Raw genomic sequence first — 18,207 nt, 5'->3', positions numbered from 1 at the left:
AGTCCCCCTCGCCGCAGCGCCCGCTGTCCAGCGGCACGGAAGGACTACGCTTCCCAGCAGGCCCCGCGGTCGGGAGGCGGGGCTCTGGGGCATGCTGGGAATTGTAATTCACCCGGGCTGGTAGCCTCACGGCGGCCGGAGATGAGAGAACTACACGTCCCACAACGGCCCGGGGCGCGGACGGAGACAGGCCGCGTGCACCCTGGGAAATGCGAGTCATGACTCGGATGCGGGCAGGTAAGACTCCAAGACCCAGAAGGCACCGCACGGGGCCCTGCGGCCTGCTCCTCCCGGCGTTTCCTCGGCACTGCGGGAGGGGAAGAGCGCAGCTGGGAAGGGCCGGCCGGCCGCGGGGGCGGTGCAGCGTGCTCCCGGCTGACTTCCCGCTCAGCATTAGTGACGGAATCAAGTCGTAGTGCAACAGTGACGTCGTAGCCGTGACGTCAGGGGCAAGGATGGCTCAGGGTGATGTCCCTTTTGGAGCAAGGGCATGGTGGGTAGGGTTGCCAACCCTCCCGGATGGGCCGGGAGCCCACCGGAATCGGCATCCACCTCCCCGAGACTGTTGAAAGCAACCCGGGAGTTTTAAGAAAGGATATTTTTAAAAAATGAAATGAATTACATGACGTCACGTTGGAGGAAAAAATCTCCCGGAATAGCTTCAGTCAGAGTTGGCGACCTCAGTGCGGGGGGGCAGAGTCAGAAGCACTTCTGGGAACGCCGTTGTTGCGGGAGGCAACAAAGCACATGCGCCTGCGCTGCAGCAGCACCCCGCCAGGGCCAGGGCCAGGGCCAGGGCCAGCCCGGCTCTCACTCTCCCTTGTCTGCAGCTCGGAAGTCCCCGCGAGCCTGTCAGGGGGTTGCGTTGTCGTCTCAGCTCAATACAGGGTCAGATGCGGTCTTGGCTTTGGTTCTGGTGGCAGCTTTTCCTCCCAGTCTGGACAGATGAAGCGGAGCTACAGCCCGCAGCGGCACCCCGTTTCTACGCAGTAGTATTTGTACTCGTATCTGCAGGTGTGTTTCTTTGCGCCTAGCTGTTTCTTCTGTTCTGGAGCACTGGGTTTCTTCTGAAGATGGTCCAGATTTGGGCTGTGATGGTCAAGAGGCATGAACTGCATTTGCACTAGAAGTGCACGCTTAACTAGATTGAGCCTCTCCAGCTGCCAGACCTAAAATTAGTGGGTGCATCTACACGTGCCATTAAGGCAACATAATAAAATGAGGCACAGTCTGCACCAGTCAGCTGCTCCTGGGCACAGCGTCTGCACGCACGCCAGGGACTGCAGCAGTTTGAGCCGGGGCAGAGCAGCCCTGGGCTGGTATAGGGTACAGGGGAGGGTCAGCCGTGGGCTCCAGGTGGTGGCATCAGGCAACAGAGGGGCTGGCTGAAGCATGAGACTGCTAAAGTGTGGGGCTAGGCAGCCCTCACACATTAGCACCCTTAACCAGCTCCTGTCACCAACTACACGTGTGTTTCAGCACCCATAATTACTCCACCATAGGACAGTATGGTCCGCAACAGCACTGTACCATCCTACAGCAGAATTAATTTACTGCATCCCAATACTGGCACACGTGTAGACAGTGATGTTTTACTGCAGAGCTAATTAGTCAATGTTTAGATGCACCCAGTGTCACCGCCTGAGGCACCACATCAAATAGGAGTCTGAATACTTTTTTATATTGGATGCTAGCAATGGCTCTTCCTTTCACCTATGTATTTGTTCCTGAATAGTCAGTTATTTTGATATGTGCTGGACTAATTTTAATTTTCTATAGTCATGCTCTGGTAAAATATTAACCTGAGCTACAGTGTCCAATTTAAATTAAATCATTGTTCCTTGCAGTTCCACTCGCACAACCCAGTCCCTCTCTCTGATTTTGTTTTATCCAGCCATATTTATATAAATTCTTCTGCTATGCTTTCAGCTGTACCCGCTTGAGGTTTTTGTGTTTGGAGTCTGCTGCTCTTGGCAAAATGGTTTTCCAAATGCAGCACCGTGTTGCCTTCCACATTTGCTGCACAAGTAGCTGTTTGCTCTCTCTTACTTTGAGTGGCATGTTCCTTTGGCAAGGACACCGTGAGGTGGCTTCTTCTGGCCACATTCTTTCATGCCTATTGCATAGATGAGCCCTTTTGGTACATTTGGCTCTGCAGTGTGGACCTTCACAGCTTCTGCTGCCCTGCACATTTGGAGAATCTTTTTTTAGGGACAAGTCTCCCTCACACAATAGCATTTCTTGTGATGTCTGCAATACCACACACAATTCAATCTCTAATCAAAGATTCCCTCAAGTTCCCAAAAGGATAGTTCTTACTTAACCTCTCTAATTCAGTAACATACTGATTTGTACATTGCGTTGTTTGTTTGTACATAAAAAATCTGCATCTCATTCTTTTTTGGTATGCAGTACTCACATTTAGACTATTACACTTAATTTTATACTTGACCTTTATTTGTTGTGAAAGTGAAGGCATTCAAAACAACCAGGGCATCCTCCCCAACAGTATTCAAGAAGACAGGTGATTTTTTTTCTTTTCCGCCCTTGTGCCTGTACCATTTGATCCTTTATCTGAATGCCTGCTAGTTCTCTGCTATATTGCCCAATAACAGAAAGGGGGGGGGTAGAGGTTGCAATGCTTCCATGACTAACTGTCCTTCTGCTTAGAACTATCGCTGTACAGAACTGTCATTCAGAGGCCCTTGTTCCTCCATGTAGCTGCATTGGTCCTTTTGCTCCCGGTTTCCAACTTTTTGAGTTTGGAACTCAAATTCTTTCAAGTTCATTCTCATTTGCCACTTGTGACACAGTGTAAAGATAGGTTCAGTAAACAAAGCATACATGAATAAGAACTAATAAGTTTTGTTATGGAATAGATAAACCTCTTCAGGCTTTTAGTCCCTCTCTCAATCCCTCTCTCTAACTAGCTCCCAATTCCCAACCTTTGTAGTTGGAGGGAGCATCACCAAAATACCTCTGTCACCACCTTGTCTCTCTCAGGCTGTTTACACCTTGAATTATTTTGTGTCCAGTGGCCTAGTTCTACCAAGAAGGGGCATACTCCTGGGGCATAGGAGACACCGCTTCAATGAGTATTTAAAGCTATGTCTTCCACAGGCTGAATGTTTTATCTACTAGGTTATTATATAAAAAGACACCTCCATGAAAATATCCAATATATTGGTGGTTAGGACTTTTCCTATGCTGTAGATGTGGATTAAATCTGTCGGGTGCTTTGCATGGACAGGAACTGTTAAATGAATGGCCATCCTCCTTGCCCTAATTTTGGTACCACATTACAATTGTTATTCATAAAGTTGCAGGGACATTGAGGCTTTCAAGTTAGCAACCACATGAAAGATGCATTTATTGTTAATAGTATCCTATTAGTAAAGTAAAACCAATTTCAGCAGCCAATTTGCTTGGGATCATTTATGCTCTGTGCTTCTAATGTTTAGCTGGAACAATGAAAAAAAAATCAATTAAAAGTTCCATTGTTGGCTCCATTCAATGTTTAGGCTTCAGGCACTGTACATATCTGTGATAAGTTATTTAAAAAGTGACAGTAGAAATGCTGGTTTATATTGGACAATCCCAAAGCACCTGAAAGTGATTTCTAAAAAGTAAATACATTAATAAATATCTTTGAAACAAGAATAAAACAAGAATATTGCAAGCAAGACACAGGATCAGATTATCAATGCCAGCATGTTCTTTCTTCCTTCTGATTTAGTTCTCCTCTGTACAACACTATTTGCAGATTATCATAATGTAATTGTAAGGCACAACATAAACTGCAACCATTTACAATGCACTGCCACTGTTTTCTATTACCAGGCTCTCTCAGCTAACAGGCACTCAGTACTAGGTAGCTCAGTGGGGAATCAACCTTTTCAGCAGGCAGACTGCAAATTAGCCCCACACCTTCCCTGTGTGCCACTTGGATCTCCTTCCCCTGCCTGATCTGTTGCTTCACTTTCTGCCCCCAGCCCTGTGCCCCCTGCCCAATTTGCTACTTTTCTTTCTGACCCCTATTCTCTCTGCCACTGTGCTCCATGCTCCCTCTTGATCAATGAAGAATCACACAGAGAAGCTACCTGGGGGTAGCCAATACGTTCTCCGTATCTTTGTATGTACATCTTCCATGCCACTGGCAGGGGGTGTCTTTTCCTTCCCCACCATGCTTTGGGAGATGATGATAAGGTAGATTGTGAGCTGCCTTAACATGTACGTTGAAGTCCAGTATCTTCCCTACCCACATCTTCAGCTTGTTATCCTTGTTGTTCTGCCTCTGAGCTTAAACTGCTACTCTGAAAGCTCTTAGATTATTTGTCACATCTAGGCCTTCCTATCTGGCTAAAAACCTCCATTTGTGCCAATAGTGTTATAGAAACAATACCTGAACTGAAATATTTGAGTGATACTGTTAAGAGAGCAGGGGATAAGGTTTTATTGAATTGCCATGTTAGCTTAGCAATTGTACAGAAACTCCCATTCTTCAGGTGGTTTTCATTTTTTTATTAAAATATTTTTTCTCTGCCAAAAAATAAATAAAGTTTTTGTTTTTGGGGGTTTTTTTGCTAACTTTTCCACTGTGCACGCATCTTTTTTTGGATCTAGATTATTTCTTGCTTCACTAAAGTATGTTTCACTGCAAGGTATAACAGTTCTTACACTTTTCTTTCAGGAACAAAACGTAGCAACAAAAATGTTTAGATAATTGATCGCATGTTATTGTTCTGCAAAGGAAACCAGTTTTGCATCTTTCTGCAGGCTGAAAATAAGAGTTCCTTGTGAATCCATTACAAAACCCTGTTTTTGTTCTCTGTTTTCATTTAATCTACAAGCTACTTGTGTAAATCAGGGGTTGACCTGAAGCATTTAAGATTTGAACAAAGCAAAACGCAAGCCTAAAAATATCAAGAAAATGTCCTTCTTTGGTCGGTAGAATGCATCTTTCATACACTCTACAGATCTTGTAACTCTTATTCACATGGTTCAAGCAAGTAGGCCAAATTGAATCAAGTCATCAAGACTACATATTAAAGCGAGTTACGAATGCTCTGCCAGGCCCTAGGAAAGTTATCCATGGGGGATCTGACGAGTCTAATCTCTGCTGCACAGCATGCTGTCATCATCTTCCAACACTAACAGACTACAGCTCTCTCCAAGTTAAAACAAGTTATTTGCATCCTCTGCTGGGAGAACATTGCTGTTTCTCTTTAAATACATTTTATTTTTGCCATTTGTACATTGCAGATGTCCTACCCAGTGATTTCTAAGGACTGGCTGCCAAACAAAAGTTCCCAGAGACATTTGCGTGTGCGCACCCCCCCCCAGGTTAAAAAGAAAAATTAAGTCTTGTTCCGGTCTAAAAAAAGCAAAGGCTTATTCAGTGTGTGACTCCAGGCTCAGCACTGCAGTTTTGTTGCTGCTCTTTCCAAGGGTAGTGGTGCTGGCTCCTACCCTGGGGGTCTTTAAGAAGCGGCTCGATGCCTACCTGGCTGGGGTCACTTGAGCCCAGTTTCCCTCCTGCCCAGGCAGGGGGTTGGACTTGAAGATCTACAAGGTCCCTTCTGACCCTGCTTCTACAATTCTATGATTATTTCCACATACCGCCCCCCCCACTTATGATTAAAATTATCACACATGCACACACATCTTTATAGTTAAAATTCTTTAGTTAAAATTCGCAATGGTGGTTAAAATACGATTGGAAATAAATTTTGATATGGTGACCATATCGAATTTGATAATGTACTGACCAGCTCCTACCTCCTATTTCAGAATTGCGCTGATGCACAATGATGAGGGTTCAAGTGCTAATGGAACACTGTTTGCAAGTCATTTCTATGATGCATACTCCAGGGCTCCCTTCCATTACAGTTTCTCCCACCCCCAGCTTATAGATCGTGTTTTGATGTTACATTTTAATAGAAGAGCAGCTCTTTTTCCTTCCCTAGGGTTTATGCCTGTGTTGCTGCCTTCTTTCTGCTCTTCTCCATACACTTTACTGTCTCTTCAGGGGCTTGCACTCTCTCACATCCATGAGGACAGCCGGTGTCAGCATACCAATTGTTCACCTGCAGGGATCATGTTACTAAGATGGCTTCCAATGTGTTGAATGGAAAGAAGGAGTCTGTGCAACATCTGGATATGTACTAGCTGGAACTCAGTATTTATTACTGACTTAATAGTTCGAGCCATTTTCACCAATCATTTGTGCTCTAGATCTTCTGTACAGGTACTATTTGTTGGATTAACTTTTACCTGAGAGGGTTCTCAGACATACCAAGAAACATGGAACTGCTTATTTCTATCAGTGGGAGGCCTGGAATAAAAAAGAACCTGAGATCACCAAGGAAGAAGGGAAAAAGAAAGCAGGAGTGAAAGATCAAAAGTAAGAAATTCAGATATTGGCAGCAAATGTAGAAAGCAGTTCAACTCCACGGGAAGCAATACACTGCCAACACTGGCTACCACCTCAAGGATTCCAAACACAAAAAGTCACTAGCATAGTTTTTAAACACTTGGATTATTCAATATAAAGGCATTAAAATAAGAAAACTTTTGCTAAGCCATAAACCATGTGTTGATATTAACAGTTTGAAGAATTAAAATACCGATTAGCTTAAGACCCGTGTTCTTTGAACCCTGGCTCTGTTTGCACTGTAGAAGAGCATGTTAATAAATTTGAGGCTGAACCTAGGGAAGATTAGGTGAAATAATTTTTAAAGGAGTTTGGAGGTTGAGTTAGAGCCTACAGGGAAGTAATTTAGCTTGACCTGCTATTTCACTGGAACACACTGCCTTTTCTTCATCAGGACTTGCCTTGGATAAACAATGAAACTTTTTGCAGCAAACTGTCTTCTTACATACAGTTCTAGAAAGACATTGAAATCGGCTGTCCAAAAGATGACAAGATAGATGCAACTGTATGTTATACATTTCCCAAAAGCACGAGTTTTAACTCCACTCTTAGACTAAGTACTTTTGCCTAGCTTTGAAATGCTTATTTTATACATGATTTGGTTTTCAGTGATTAAACAAGCACAGCATGGTACTTGTACATTTTTGTCTCAACCCAAAAACCAGAACAGGTATCATTTTAGTGTTAGAAAATGCACTGCGTCTTCCTCCACAGGCTAATTTCAGTGGGGAGACTGGTTCTTCCATGATCTCAGCGTTGAAAGGACATTTGGGTGTCTGACAGATTTTGACAGGGCCGGGCAATGTGAAAAAGAACCTCATCACATGAAAAGAAAATGACAAAACATCCAGACCCAGTGCTAAATGAGGTTGCTCTTATTTTAGATTTAGAAAGACAGCATTTGTTTCTTATTTTATTTACTTGAATGCAAGACAAGGCCCTCCTTGCCTCGTCAGTACTGGAGGGGAGGAGTGGGAGCCTCAACTTGAATAGGAGTACAGGCCTAGGGCAGGCTGCAGCTTAGCTCTGGCTTTGTCCTCTGTTCTGAGGCTGAAGCTGGAGCTCAAGTGCTGCTGGCCCTGGGCTGGCATGGCTCATTTGGCTGTGGAAGCGGGTATGCAGTAGGGGTCAAGTCATCAAGATTCGGCCCGAATCAGGGACAGTGATTCGATTAATTGGTTCGGATCATTGCCCCCGATTCAATTCAGCTGAATCTGAACCTGAAGAGTCGATGCTGATTCAGACAAGGCGCAGCTTTAAATGTTTTTTCTACATACCTTGAGGTAGCAGGTGCAGCTTGTGAACACTGCGATGCTGGGGCACATGGAACATCCCACAGGAGTGTGCTCTCCCCAGCAGACCCAGAAGTGCTTCCAGAAGTGGATTGGAAGTGCTTCTGGGTCTGCTGCCGAGCTCACTGGGGAGCCCCCCGCGGTCCTGTGGGACACTCCATGCACCTCAGCATCGCAACATTCACAAGCCCCTGCTACCTAGAGGTATGTAGAAAAAACATTTAAAGCTGTCTCTACGACCATCTTTCTGAATCAATTCAGAGGGTCCTCTAATTTGATTCGGATTTGGAGATTTGGCTACCGAATCGGGCCGATTCTCCACCGAATCAAATCAGGAACCGAAGCTTCGCACAGCCCTAGTATGCAGGGGAGACTGTAGGGTTGGGCGAGGGGAACCTGTAGTCTCCTTATGGCTACACCCAACCCCCTGCTTCGTCTGCAGCCTGCTCCCCCCTACTCCAACCCTGACCTGACCTGGCGGGGAAGCTGCCAGCACAAAGGGGAGCAAAGATAGCAGCTGTCACCCCCGTGTCCCCCATTGCCAATTGGCTGAGGGCTGCCTGTCCATGCCCTTTGCCCCTCCCTTGGCCAATCAGCAGCAGCACAGAGGGGAGGGCACCGTGAAAAGACTACAAAATGCACAGCATGAGCAGTCCACAATTTTGCTTTCACCTTGGCGCAATTTAGTTAGATCTGTATTCATTACATCTTATAGCATAATTAAAACTTTTATGGATTAATTTTTTGGAGGTAGAATTAAGGGATAATGGAAATAAAGTACTTTTAATGAATTCATTTTTAACGTAAAAGTGAAATACATTTAAAAACAGTGATATGGATGATGCTTATGGACACTGGTGCACTATTTTGCCACCGTTGCTCATATGACAATCAGCTAAGATGTTTCAAAATGCTAATATTCTTAATTTTCTTGTCATTATTTTTAGAAATGTAATGCTTCCTACATCAATTTGATAAAATGAAGATGATATTTAGAAATACGGTAGATCAGAATTCTTTGATTCTCCCAGGTGTATACTGGTGTTTTAGTCATTTAAGTATTAGTCAATAGCGTAACACAGCAAAAGCATCTCTATGCTGACTTTTATCTTGATACTTGAACACAAATAACAAGCCATCTCAATATTGATAGCAAGAGTCTCAATGTCTGGATGTGACAGCTCTTTCACTAGTGTTCAATTAAAGAAGGAAAGCTACAATAATGTATGCAGAAGTAGAAAGTCTTCGAAGACCAGCCCTGCAGCTGATGAAAGTTCATTTCCTTTTATTCCAGAATCTTTGTCCTTTTAATTGGATGTCCTTTAACATTGTCCCCCAATTTCTCTTACAGATGCACTTTCTTTTGATACCAGCAAATTCTACATTTAACTTCTAATTTGTGTTTTTCCAAGGGCAGCCTGAATTGAATTTTCAGTCACTAGGAAGCACGGGTTTTTTTGTGTACATGAATTCTGATTTCTCTGACACTAAACTAGTGCACTGGTCTTTAGGTGGTAAATGGGAGTTAGAAAGCCAGCTGATAACATTTTTGGTGACAGTTATTTGAAATGAAACAATAACAACAGTGATGATTAACAGCTCGATTACAAGCTCAAATGCCAACTGGTGATAAACAGGAAGAGGAATGTTTGGAGCTCAGTTTAGTCAAGATTAAGTAACCTATTGCATTTTTCAGAAGGAGTTTCACATGACAGAATATTCACAATTATATTAGTTGAAGCAAAATGCCATTTCATAACACAAGAAAAATTAGAACATTAAAACATATATTGTATTTAACTCACTTCAACATAAGATCAACTGGTGCTCTAAATAAAGGGGCGAGGAGGTAGCAGCAGGATGCAGGTAGCAAGCTACTTCTCCCCCTAGCCAGATGGGGAACCATTTAGTAACGGGGGAAAATACGGTCATCTCTTTATTGTTCCCTTTTAGTTTTAATCTTTTTTGCTCCCAGGTAGTTCTACCCTTACATTCCTCCAGCTGTGCCCTTCACCTCATTTGCACCCCCTACTTCTGCACACAGTCCCATCAACCCAACCTGATATAAAGCTTCACCAACATATTCCTTTATGCTCACACACTGGATGGAGCACCCAGTCTTCCATACTTCTAAAGTGCTCTCGAGTGCCTCTTCTCAGCCAACATCCACATGACCTCTACACAAAGCTACCGTTTCACATTTTACATCCAGAAAAAGTCTAACCCTTTCTCTTTCTGTTACTACCTCATCCTGGCTCAGAAGCAAAAATGCAAGCACTTCTTGTGGCCAGAAGTAGGTTACAGAAGCACTGGGGAAAGACTATGGTTAGAAGGAACAGACGAAGTGGCAAGAGATCCTGCTTAAGTTCTATCATCATATAAGCCTAGAGAAGCCTTATTTTTTTTGTCATGTCTCCTTTCTCTGCTTGCACTCCATGTACAGCAATAAGAGACCCCAGGGGCCATAGCAGTGTCCACTTCATCAGGAGTTCTTTAGTGACAACAGATGGTGCTGGACCCTGCATAGCGGACAGCTGTGGCATTATACTGGTGAGCTCCATTAGCTCTAGCTATTGCTTAGCCATCCATGGTTAAATAGTTATTAAAATAACTCCACATAAACACAGAGACAAGGTTCAGTGCAATAGTGGAGGCAAAAAGAATTAAAAAGGGGGTATCCTCTGCAATATATGCATATTTTATGGCAGTGATTTTAATTTACATTTAACAAGGAGAGCAAGAAAAAGAAATGCTACATCCAGATACATAATGGAGTCCAAGTTTAAAAAGCACTCTAAAGCTAAGACTGAGTGACCGAAAAGGTAAATTAGTATCTTAGGAAACTGTAATAAAAACTGGAATTCAGCTTTAAATATAGCATTTGCAAATGGCAAATGCAGTGTGGGTATATGTAAAGAAGCTTCCCATGACTCTCTGTACTGACTGTAAATGAAGTAAGTGTTACATTTTAAAACAAGGGGCACCTACACACATGATTTTGTGTGCATTCATTCTGGTGCACAGTTGTTGTTTGGTCTCCTACATATTTTCCATCAGGGCATTTGATGCATGGGATGATATATCTATCTATCTATATCTGTATCTATATCTATATAGATATATATAGTTGGAAAAAAAAATATACATATATATCTTTATCTATGTAGATATATATAGTTGGAAAAAAAAATACATTGGATGAGAATTTTTTTCCCCAACTATTTAAGTTGGTCTAATAAAAGATATCAGATTCACCCAAAGAAAGTAAGATGTCTGCCGATGTCCTCAGACCAACACAGCTTCCCTACACTGATTCTGTAGCAGCAAGACCCTACCACAGATACATTAAATATTCAAAGTATTACTTTGACTCACAGTGAAAACAGACTGAAGGGACTCACCACCTAACATGAAAAATAACCACGTACCCCATGAAGCTGTGCGTGTGCAAACTCATGCATATATCCACATGATATTTAACTATCCTCAGCATTTACCCTAGAGTTAATTGGTAGCCTGTTATCAACCCCCCCAGCTAACTCAACATTCAAGAGAAACCAGAGATAGAGCAGAAAGACATCTCCCATTTAGCTACTTGCACCTGGTTGGCCTCAGTTGTTCACTAGTGACCAGACCTAGTAAAGGACTGAGATGCTGTAACACCGAAAATAAGTTTTTGGTGTCTGGTTTCAGAAACTGACACCGAGTTGAATCTGTTTCTAGGTTCCCTACCTACATAGGGTACGGGGAGAATTCAGTCCTCCTGAATGCAGTCCAAAGTGCCAGAACAATGAGCAGGTAACTGCTTAGAGGTATGCAAGGGAAGATACTGAGCACAAGGGCATATCTGAAAGTTCACCCCTTTCAGAGGTTAGGCTGCAGGTAGGCACCTCTATACACTAAGAATTCATAGCCTGGAATTCACTCCTGAGAGTAGGTTCCCATAACTATTCTTGCAAGGAACTAAGCTGTCATGCTCTTTGAAACCAACGATAGCCATGGTGTTTACTTTTACGTAGCTGACTACTGGTTAGAGCTCTTAGCCAAAAAGCTGAAAACCTGGGTCTTCTTAGCCAGAGGGGGTTCAAACCCACAGCTCCCTGAGAAACTGCATTACTCACTAGGTTATTTATACAAGAGAAAGACAGCACCACTCCTGCATTTTTAAGTAAGTGGCCGCAACCACATTTAAGGAGCCTGATCCCAAAACTGTTAGATGATTGCCTCCAAGATTGGGTCTCTCAGGGAACTTGGGCAGAGAAATCTCTAGTTTCTGGATCCCGATAAGATCCAGATGGAAGTTACTGAAGCTGGATCAGTCCTGGGCATGCACAGACATAACTCAAGTTCTCCAGGTGCCCCAAGCTTGATCAAGGAGAAGCTAGTGAATGTAATGGCTCCGGGTCTAGGCAGCAGCTAAACAAGGGCTTTTTGAACTGCAACCTTGGATGTTGGGGGAGGGGAACTTCCCAACCGTACGACTGATATTCTTTGCTGTTTTTTGTAGTATAAGGAAGATAAGGAGCACAGTTCTCAGGTGCTATAAAAGCATACTTTGAATTGTTTGTTTTTAATTTCCATGGTGTATTTATCCTTAGCACTTCATTACCATACATGATATTGTTAATATTTATAAAGCACTGAAAATACTTTGATGAAAGGGGCTATAGAAAAAAGTTATGGTTTGTAAATGGGAACCCCAGTTTGTTTTTATAAAATATTTGTGTGTCCTGTCTCTGCCATCTGATACGGTCCTCTTCCATCTTGCTGAAAATAATGCATGTTGTTGCTGCTTTGCTAGAAATCCTTTCAGAGATATGTATTTCACATTTTAAAAGGGAGACACCATGGAACGTCTATTAACGGGACTGCAGGAATATTACAGTTCTTTTCTTGGTGTAATGGAGTCCTTTATATTTGTACTAAAAGTTAAAAAGTTATTTTACTGAATATTTCTAAGTCTATCCATGAGCCAATTTGTCACAGTCAAAGTAAATACTAGATTGTATTTTTAATCTTTAACTTAAATGCCACCATCTCAAATTTGTGACCAACTCTTACACTTGTGATAATCTGTACACTCATTCAAAAATCCTTTGCTAAATTTAGCTTCGTGGTGAGCAAGTAAAATTCACATGTTCTTTATTTTCGTCCATATAATACACCATTTTTAGAATTTTAAAATTAGATAAAAGAACATATTAAATGGCAGGTGTATGAAGTTCTTCATAAACAACGTCAGAACAAAATTTGAATTACAAAATGTTAAAAAAGATGCAGGTACATTTGAACTTAACATCTCACTAAAGCAAAAAGATACAGATATTGTCTAAAGAAAAATAATTGTGCCACTTACCTATTCTTGCTGTTTCTAGGAACTTTTTTATTCTGTACATAGGACCATTCTGTACAAAATATGAAGTCTACATTTTTATTACTTATTACCATAAAACAAAGTACAGTGTATGTACAATATTAAAATGAAGCCATACTAAAGCCACACTAAAAAGACACTTGGAATATTACTTTTGACATTCCCGATGTACAGGTGTAATTTTTGGGAACAGGGAAGATGTCGGACACAGAACTTTATGAAGAACAACAGTCACCAAAATTCTACTTTATTTTTCACTTTTTATTTTGGCTGTATTGGTTTTAGAATAGTTTAGTACAGGACTATACAAAGTGTAGAAATGGTGGTAACAAACATGTGAAAGCATTAGTGCTGATAAATTTTGGAATACTGTCTAGGCAAATGTTCTATGGCCCAAAACTTAAACATTAATTTCTGACAAACGTAAATTTGTAAAAAACCATGGTATTTCCCTTTTTGGTGAATGTTTATCTTCAATAAAGAACAGAAATAAAATTCAGACAGTGAAAGATGTTCTTATATGTTGAGCATTACACAGTCAACCAAACATTGATATACAATTTTTTTCCTAGGGTAAAATAAGAGTAATTCTTTTCAGAAACCTCTTGCACAAACATATTCAACACCCAAAAATCAAAGATATTTGAAAACCTACCAGCTAAAGATGGAAGTTCAAACAATGGTATATCAAAATACATAGACATTGCTTTATACAATTAAAAAAGCACCCTTTTTCCCTCAAAAGGAGAAGGCATCTTTAAACTTTTTTAACATAGTTTATCATAATGGTAAAGCATATTCATTTTCAAGTTTAACAGGAAGTGTTTTCACACACAGTGGACTATTCCACTTGAAGCTGGGGGTGGGTTTTCAATTTCTATTTTTTTAAACAATAATTTCCACCCACTAAAATTATTTTTTTTCCAATAGACAATGTAATAAATATTGGAAATTGTATTTTAAATGCAACCAACAGACAGCAGGCACTACATCTGCACAAGGTTACTATGAATGTCTGCTTTGCACAATATATTTTTTTTTTTTTTTTTTTATGGATACAGGAGACCTTATATTTTCTTAAAAAATAAAAGAAAACTATTTTTAAAGAAGCCACATTTTTATCTTTTTATGCATCAAGACATTAAACATTAAGTTATATCATACTGCCGAAACAAAAGAAACTAGTCACCCATTTAGAATAGCAGAACACATTTCAAACAGCTTGTAAGCAGGATAAAGTAAGTCAAAATACTGGCCACCCTGAGAGAAATCAAATATTGAAGACAAAGCACTATATGTTTAAAGAGATTTTTCTCCCGTGCTTTTCCATCTACAACAAAAAGCTCATTACAAGCGAGTAATCTTGTGGAATATATAGCAGCATTTGAAGATCACCAGCAACTCAGATGCATTTTCATTTTACTTGTGAGGTGTATTTGTACTATCTGTGCTGTTTACAATGAAACAAAATAATTTCATGGTAAAACTTATGGTCACTTATTCCTCAGCTCTTAGACTCACTTTTAAAGAGAGGCAGAATATCACTGAAGGGGCTACTCTTTTTTCTATTTTATTTTAGAATACAAGCTACTGGTGTTGCATTTCACTGAAAGGCAACAATGTTTGGATGTCTGATAAAACTGATGCAACTTAAATGCCATAATATCTGCCATAGAATATTGAACTCTTAGAGCCCAAGAAAAAATGCTGAGTATTATAAAAGCTCAGATAAGGGAGAAACAGTGAAACAGCATTTTACTAAATTGAGAAAGTGAAAATTAAAGTATGAAATATTTTATATTCAATCCATTCCCAGCCAAGGTAAATAAATTTTTATTTTAGGAAACAAGTACTTATACCAGTTCACTTACGGAATACTGGTGTTGTATTATATACTAAAGACTGGAAAATATGGCTTTAAATACATGTAAAGTACTTGGACATGGTATATATAGACATATGTCTTTATCCTAAGTAAAGGAAATTTACAGAACCCTTAGAAAGCAATCGTGATCAAGGATTGTCATGAAAGTTACCATTTTGTAAGTTGTGTTTTATACTATGAAAGTAAAGAACAACTGTATATTTTCAAAACTGCTGGTATATTACAAGACAATAATAATGTGGAAACAATTTAAGTCTTAGAAAAATGTATAATACTTAAATTTGAAATAAACTTTGTTTTTGAAAACAGTTATCATAGTACCAGCTACAGTCATTCAAATGACTTCCATTTTGGTGGAAATAATTTCTAGGGTGCTCTTCTCAAGCACTAGTACAGAAACCACCCAGGTTACCAATTAGCTGGTATTATGACAACACCACCAGGAAAAGGTGGCCATTTAATACTAATCAACCCAATGTTCTGCATATGGAATTGGGTAATTTACCATTGTTTGAACTACTAATCTTGAGCTGCATACTGTATTAAGTTATTGCCTACAGAACTGGGTTGAAGAAAACTTTGAATTTGTGTGTAACTGATTGGTATGGCACAAAAAAAGTAAGTTCTCTACTGTAGAACTGAGTCCAGAAAAAAGTTTTCCTCCAAAATAATATTTCATTGCAATAGTCTAATGCCCATCATGTGATATTAGCTCATCAGCTCTGCAATGGGATTCCAAGGCTTTCATGGTATAGATATCCTGAGGCAATTCCGACTTGCGTCGCACAAGAGGACGATCTTTTTTCTGATCTTTCTGTGCCTGAAATCAAAATGAAACACAGTTGGCTAAAGAGTTATTTGCCAAATACAGATCCAAAAATATGTTCACATATTTATATAAATTCACTATAGGAAAAGGATTTTAAAAAATGCACTGGAAGAGTTTATCCTTTTTCCAACCTACCCAGAGACTTGAACTTTCAAGAGAAAAGGCAAGATCAAAAGGAGTGCTAACAATTCCATCTACAGTATTTGCATCTGTAAATTAATTGGAGATAAGTTTACCACCTGTGATCTACCTTCTGTAGAGCATTCATGGGCATTCATAGACCATTCTCTATACCTTTAAACAATCTCTTCCTCTAAAGGTAAGCAGTCCCACTTTCCCCCCTACATTTTTTTTCCATGTTTCTAATTTTCATCATTTGACCTCTTCTAGTTTTATATCCTTTGTAAGCTGGACAGATCAATTTAAGTTACCATCAGACCTTGTAACTGAACTTGTGGCATATTGCTGTTAACATTCTCCTCATAATGAAAACTGACCATTTATTCTTTTGCTGTATTTTTTACTCTAAATCTGATGCACAATAGTATTTTGTCTCCGGCTCCAAGATTATTATGGTTCCTGAATATACGATCGAGTGACTTCATCAGACTTTTGGTTGAAAGTCCAAATAAATGTAAGGTGATTCTTAGCACATACTACTTTACTAACACATTCAAATAACGTTATAAATTAGTAAACTATGTTTTTAATTAGGTGAACCAACGTTTAGATTTTCTGTTTTGAATTATTTCAATCATTTTGTCAAGAATGGAAATAAACCCTTCTGCTCTGTTACTTCCTGGATCACCTCATAGATTTCATAGACATTAGGGCTGGAAGGGACCTCGGAAGATCATCGAGTCCAGCCCCCTGCCCAAAGGGCAGGAAGTCAGCTGGGGTCATAGGATCCCAGCAAGATAAGCATCCAGTTTCACCTTGAAGGTGTTCAATGAAGGCGCTTGAACCACCTCCGGTGGCAGGCTGTTCCAGACCTTGGGGGCTCGGACCGTAAAGAAATTCTTCCTTATGTCCAGCCTGAAACGATCTTGAAGTAGTAGATCCAGCACCTCTTAACTACAGGCTTTTCACTATGAAATACTCTAGCATTCAAGCCAATTTAATCGAGACTGTATGTTATTGCAAACAATCCTCCATTGTTAAGAGCTTCTTATGAACTCTTGAGTGGTCTCCAGATTGTTTCACTTCTTAAGCTAATCAGTTTTAATACTACTTCTTTTGACACCTCAGTCTGCAATACTGCCTTAACTTTCAAAGGTAAATAGGCATCTACCCAACAGCCATTCAAATGAAGACTGAAGCAAAGAAATGAATTGCTCTGAAATGTCTTTATCTTCAATTATTTGCTCTACTTTTTGATGATCCAAATGACCTATAAGCTCTCTTACAGGCTTCCTGCTTCTGATATACTTTTATTTTCTCATTCCGTAACAACTTAGACTTCCTTATTATACACTGCATGCTGTGATTTATGTCTTGTAAGGATTATGCATTTTTAAAGGACACCTGTTCAGCTCAAGTAACCTCTTGAACACTAGTTATGCTGGCTTTTTTTTTTTTTGTGTACCTCCCAAACAGACATGCAGGTAGGAGAGAATGTATTTAGATTGTTACTGCTTTCCTAAGAAGCTTCCATGCTAAAATTAAGGAATTTGATCTGTTAAAAATAAATAAAGCTAGTTATGTTTTTATTTAAAAAAAATGTAGATGTCCCCCTTTTCTATTAAAGCTCTGGGGTTGTAATTCATCCCAAGGTTTTTCCCCTCCACCACCCCTTCCCCAAAGATAATGCATTTAATTTTATTGCTTTTTAAGGCAGGCAAACTACACTTCTCTGTTTGTACACAGCCTGCCTCAATAAAATATGCAGCCTAGGCTACAAGGTACTACAGATAAAGAAATTATGTACTGTGAACACAACTAAACGATTTATGTATATCCTTATTTCTTGGACTCATTTCAATAAAACCCTTAGTCCAATACTTTGTTATTCCCTCTACTCTGACCTGCTGCTGGATACCTAGATATCTGCATTACTGATATTCCCAATAGGAATACTCTGATCTCAGACATCTTAAGAACAACAACAAAAAAAGGCCAGCTGAGTCAGACCACAGATTAATCTAGCCCAGTACCCATACCTTTCAGAAGTCTGGCTAGATGTCCCACAGGATCTGTCACAAACCCAACTCTGTTTTCAATGGCTGAATCCATCACCACTAAAGTTTTTCTTTGACTTCCAAAAGTAATATCCATCCCACACAGAGTACCTCCTTCTCTTGTCCCTGCATCAGAAATGATGCTCTACATCATAGACTCATAGATGTTCGGGTCGGAAGGGACCTCAATAGATCATCGAGTCCGACCCCCTGCATA

The 18,207-nt window shown here is 40.4% G+C and overlaps 1 protein-coding gene across 4 annotated transcripts in view; it reads right to left on the bottom strand.

The window, feature by feature from the left end:
- Positions 1–12,121: 12,121 nt before the first annotated feature.
- Positions 12,122–18,207, bottom strand: part of PPP2R5C (protein phosphatase 2 regulatory subunit B'gamma) — a 143,141-nt gene continuing 137,055 nt past the window's right edge. For 3 of the 4 annotated variants that reach the window (XM_006018016.3, XM_025197154.1, XM_025197155.1), the window contains one exon: positions 12,122–15,804. In XM_006018016.3, the coding sequence (XP_006018078.1) occupies positions 15,673–15,804 (132 nt within the window). In that variant the 3' untranslated portion in view covers positions 12,122–15,672. The remainder of the gene's footprint in view (positions 15,805–18,207) is intronic. The other variant, XM_006018014.3, reaches the window with a different exon arrangement.

Source organism: Alligator sinensis, unplaced genomic scaffold (assembly GCF_000455745.1).
Source record: "Alligator sinensis unplaced genomic scaffold, ASM45574v1 scaffold85_1, whole genome shotgun sequence".
Lineage (NCBI taxonomy): Eukaryota > Metazoa > Chordata > Crocodylia > Alligatoridae > Alligator > Alligator sinensis.
Note: the sequence above shows the minus strand (reverse complement) of the source record. Positions and strands in the feature narration are given on the sequence as shown.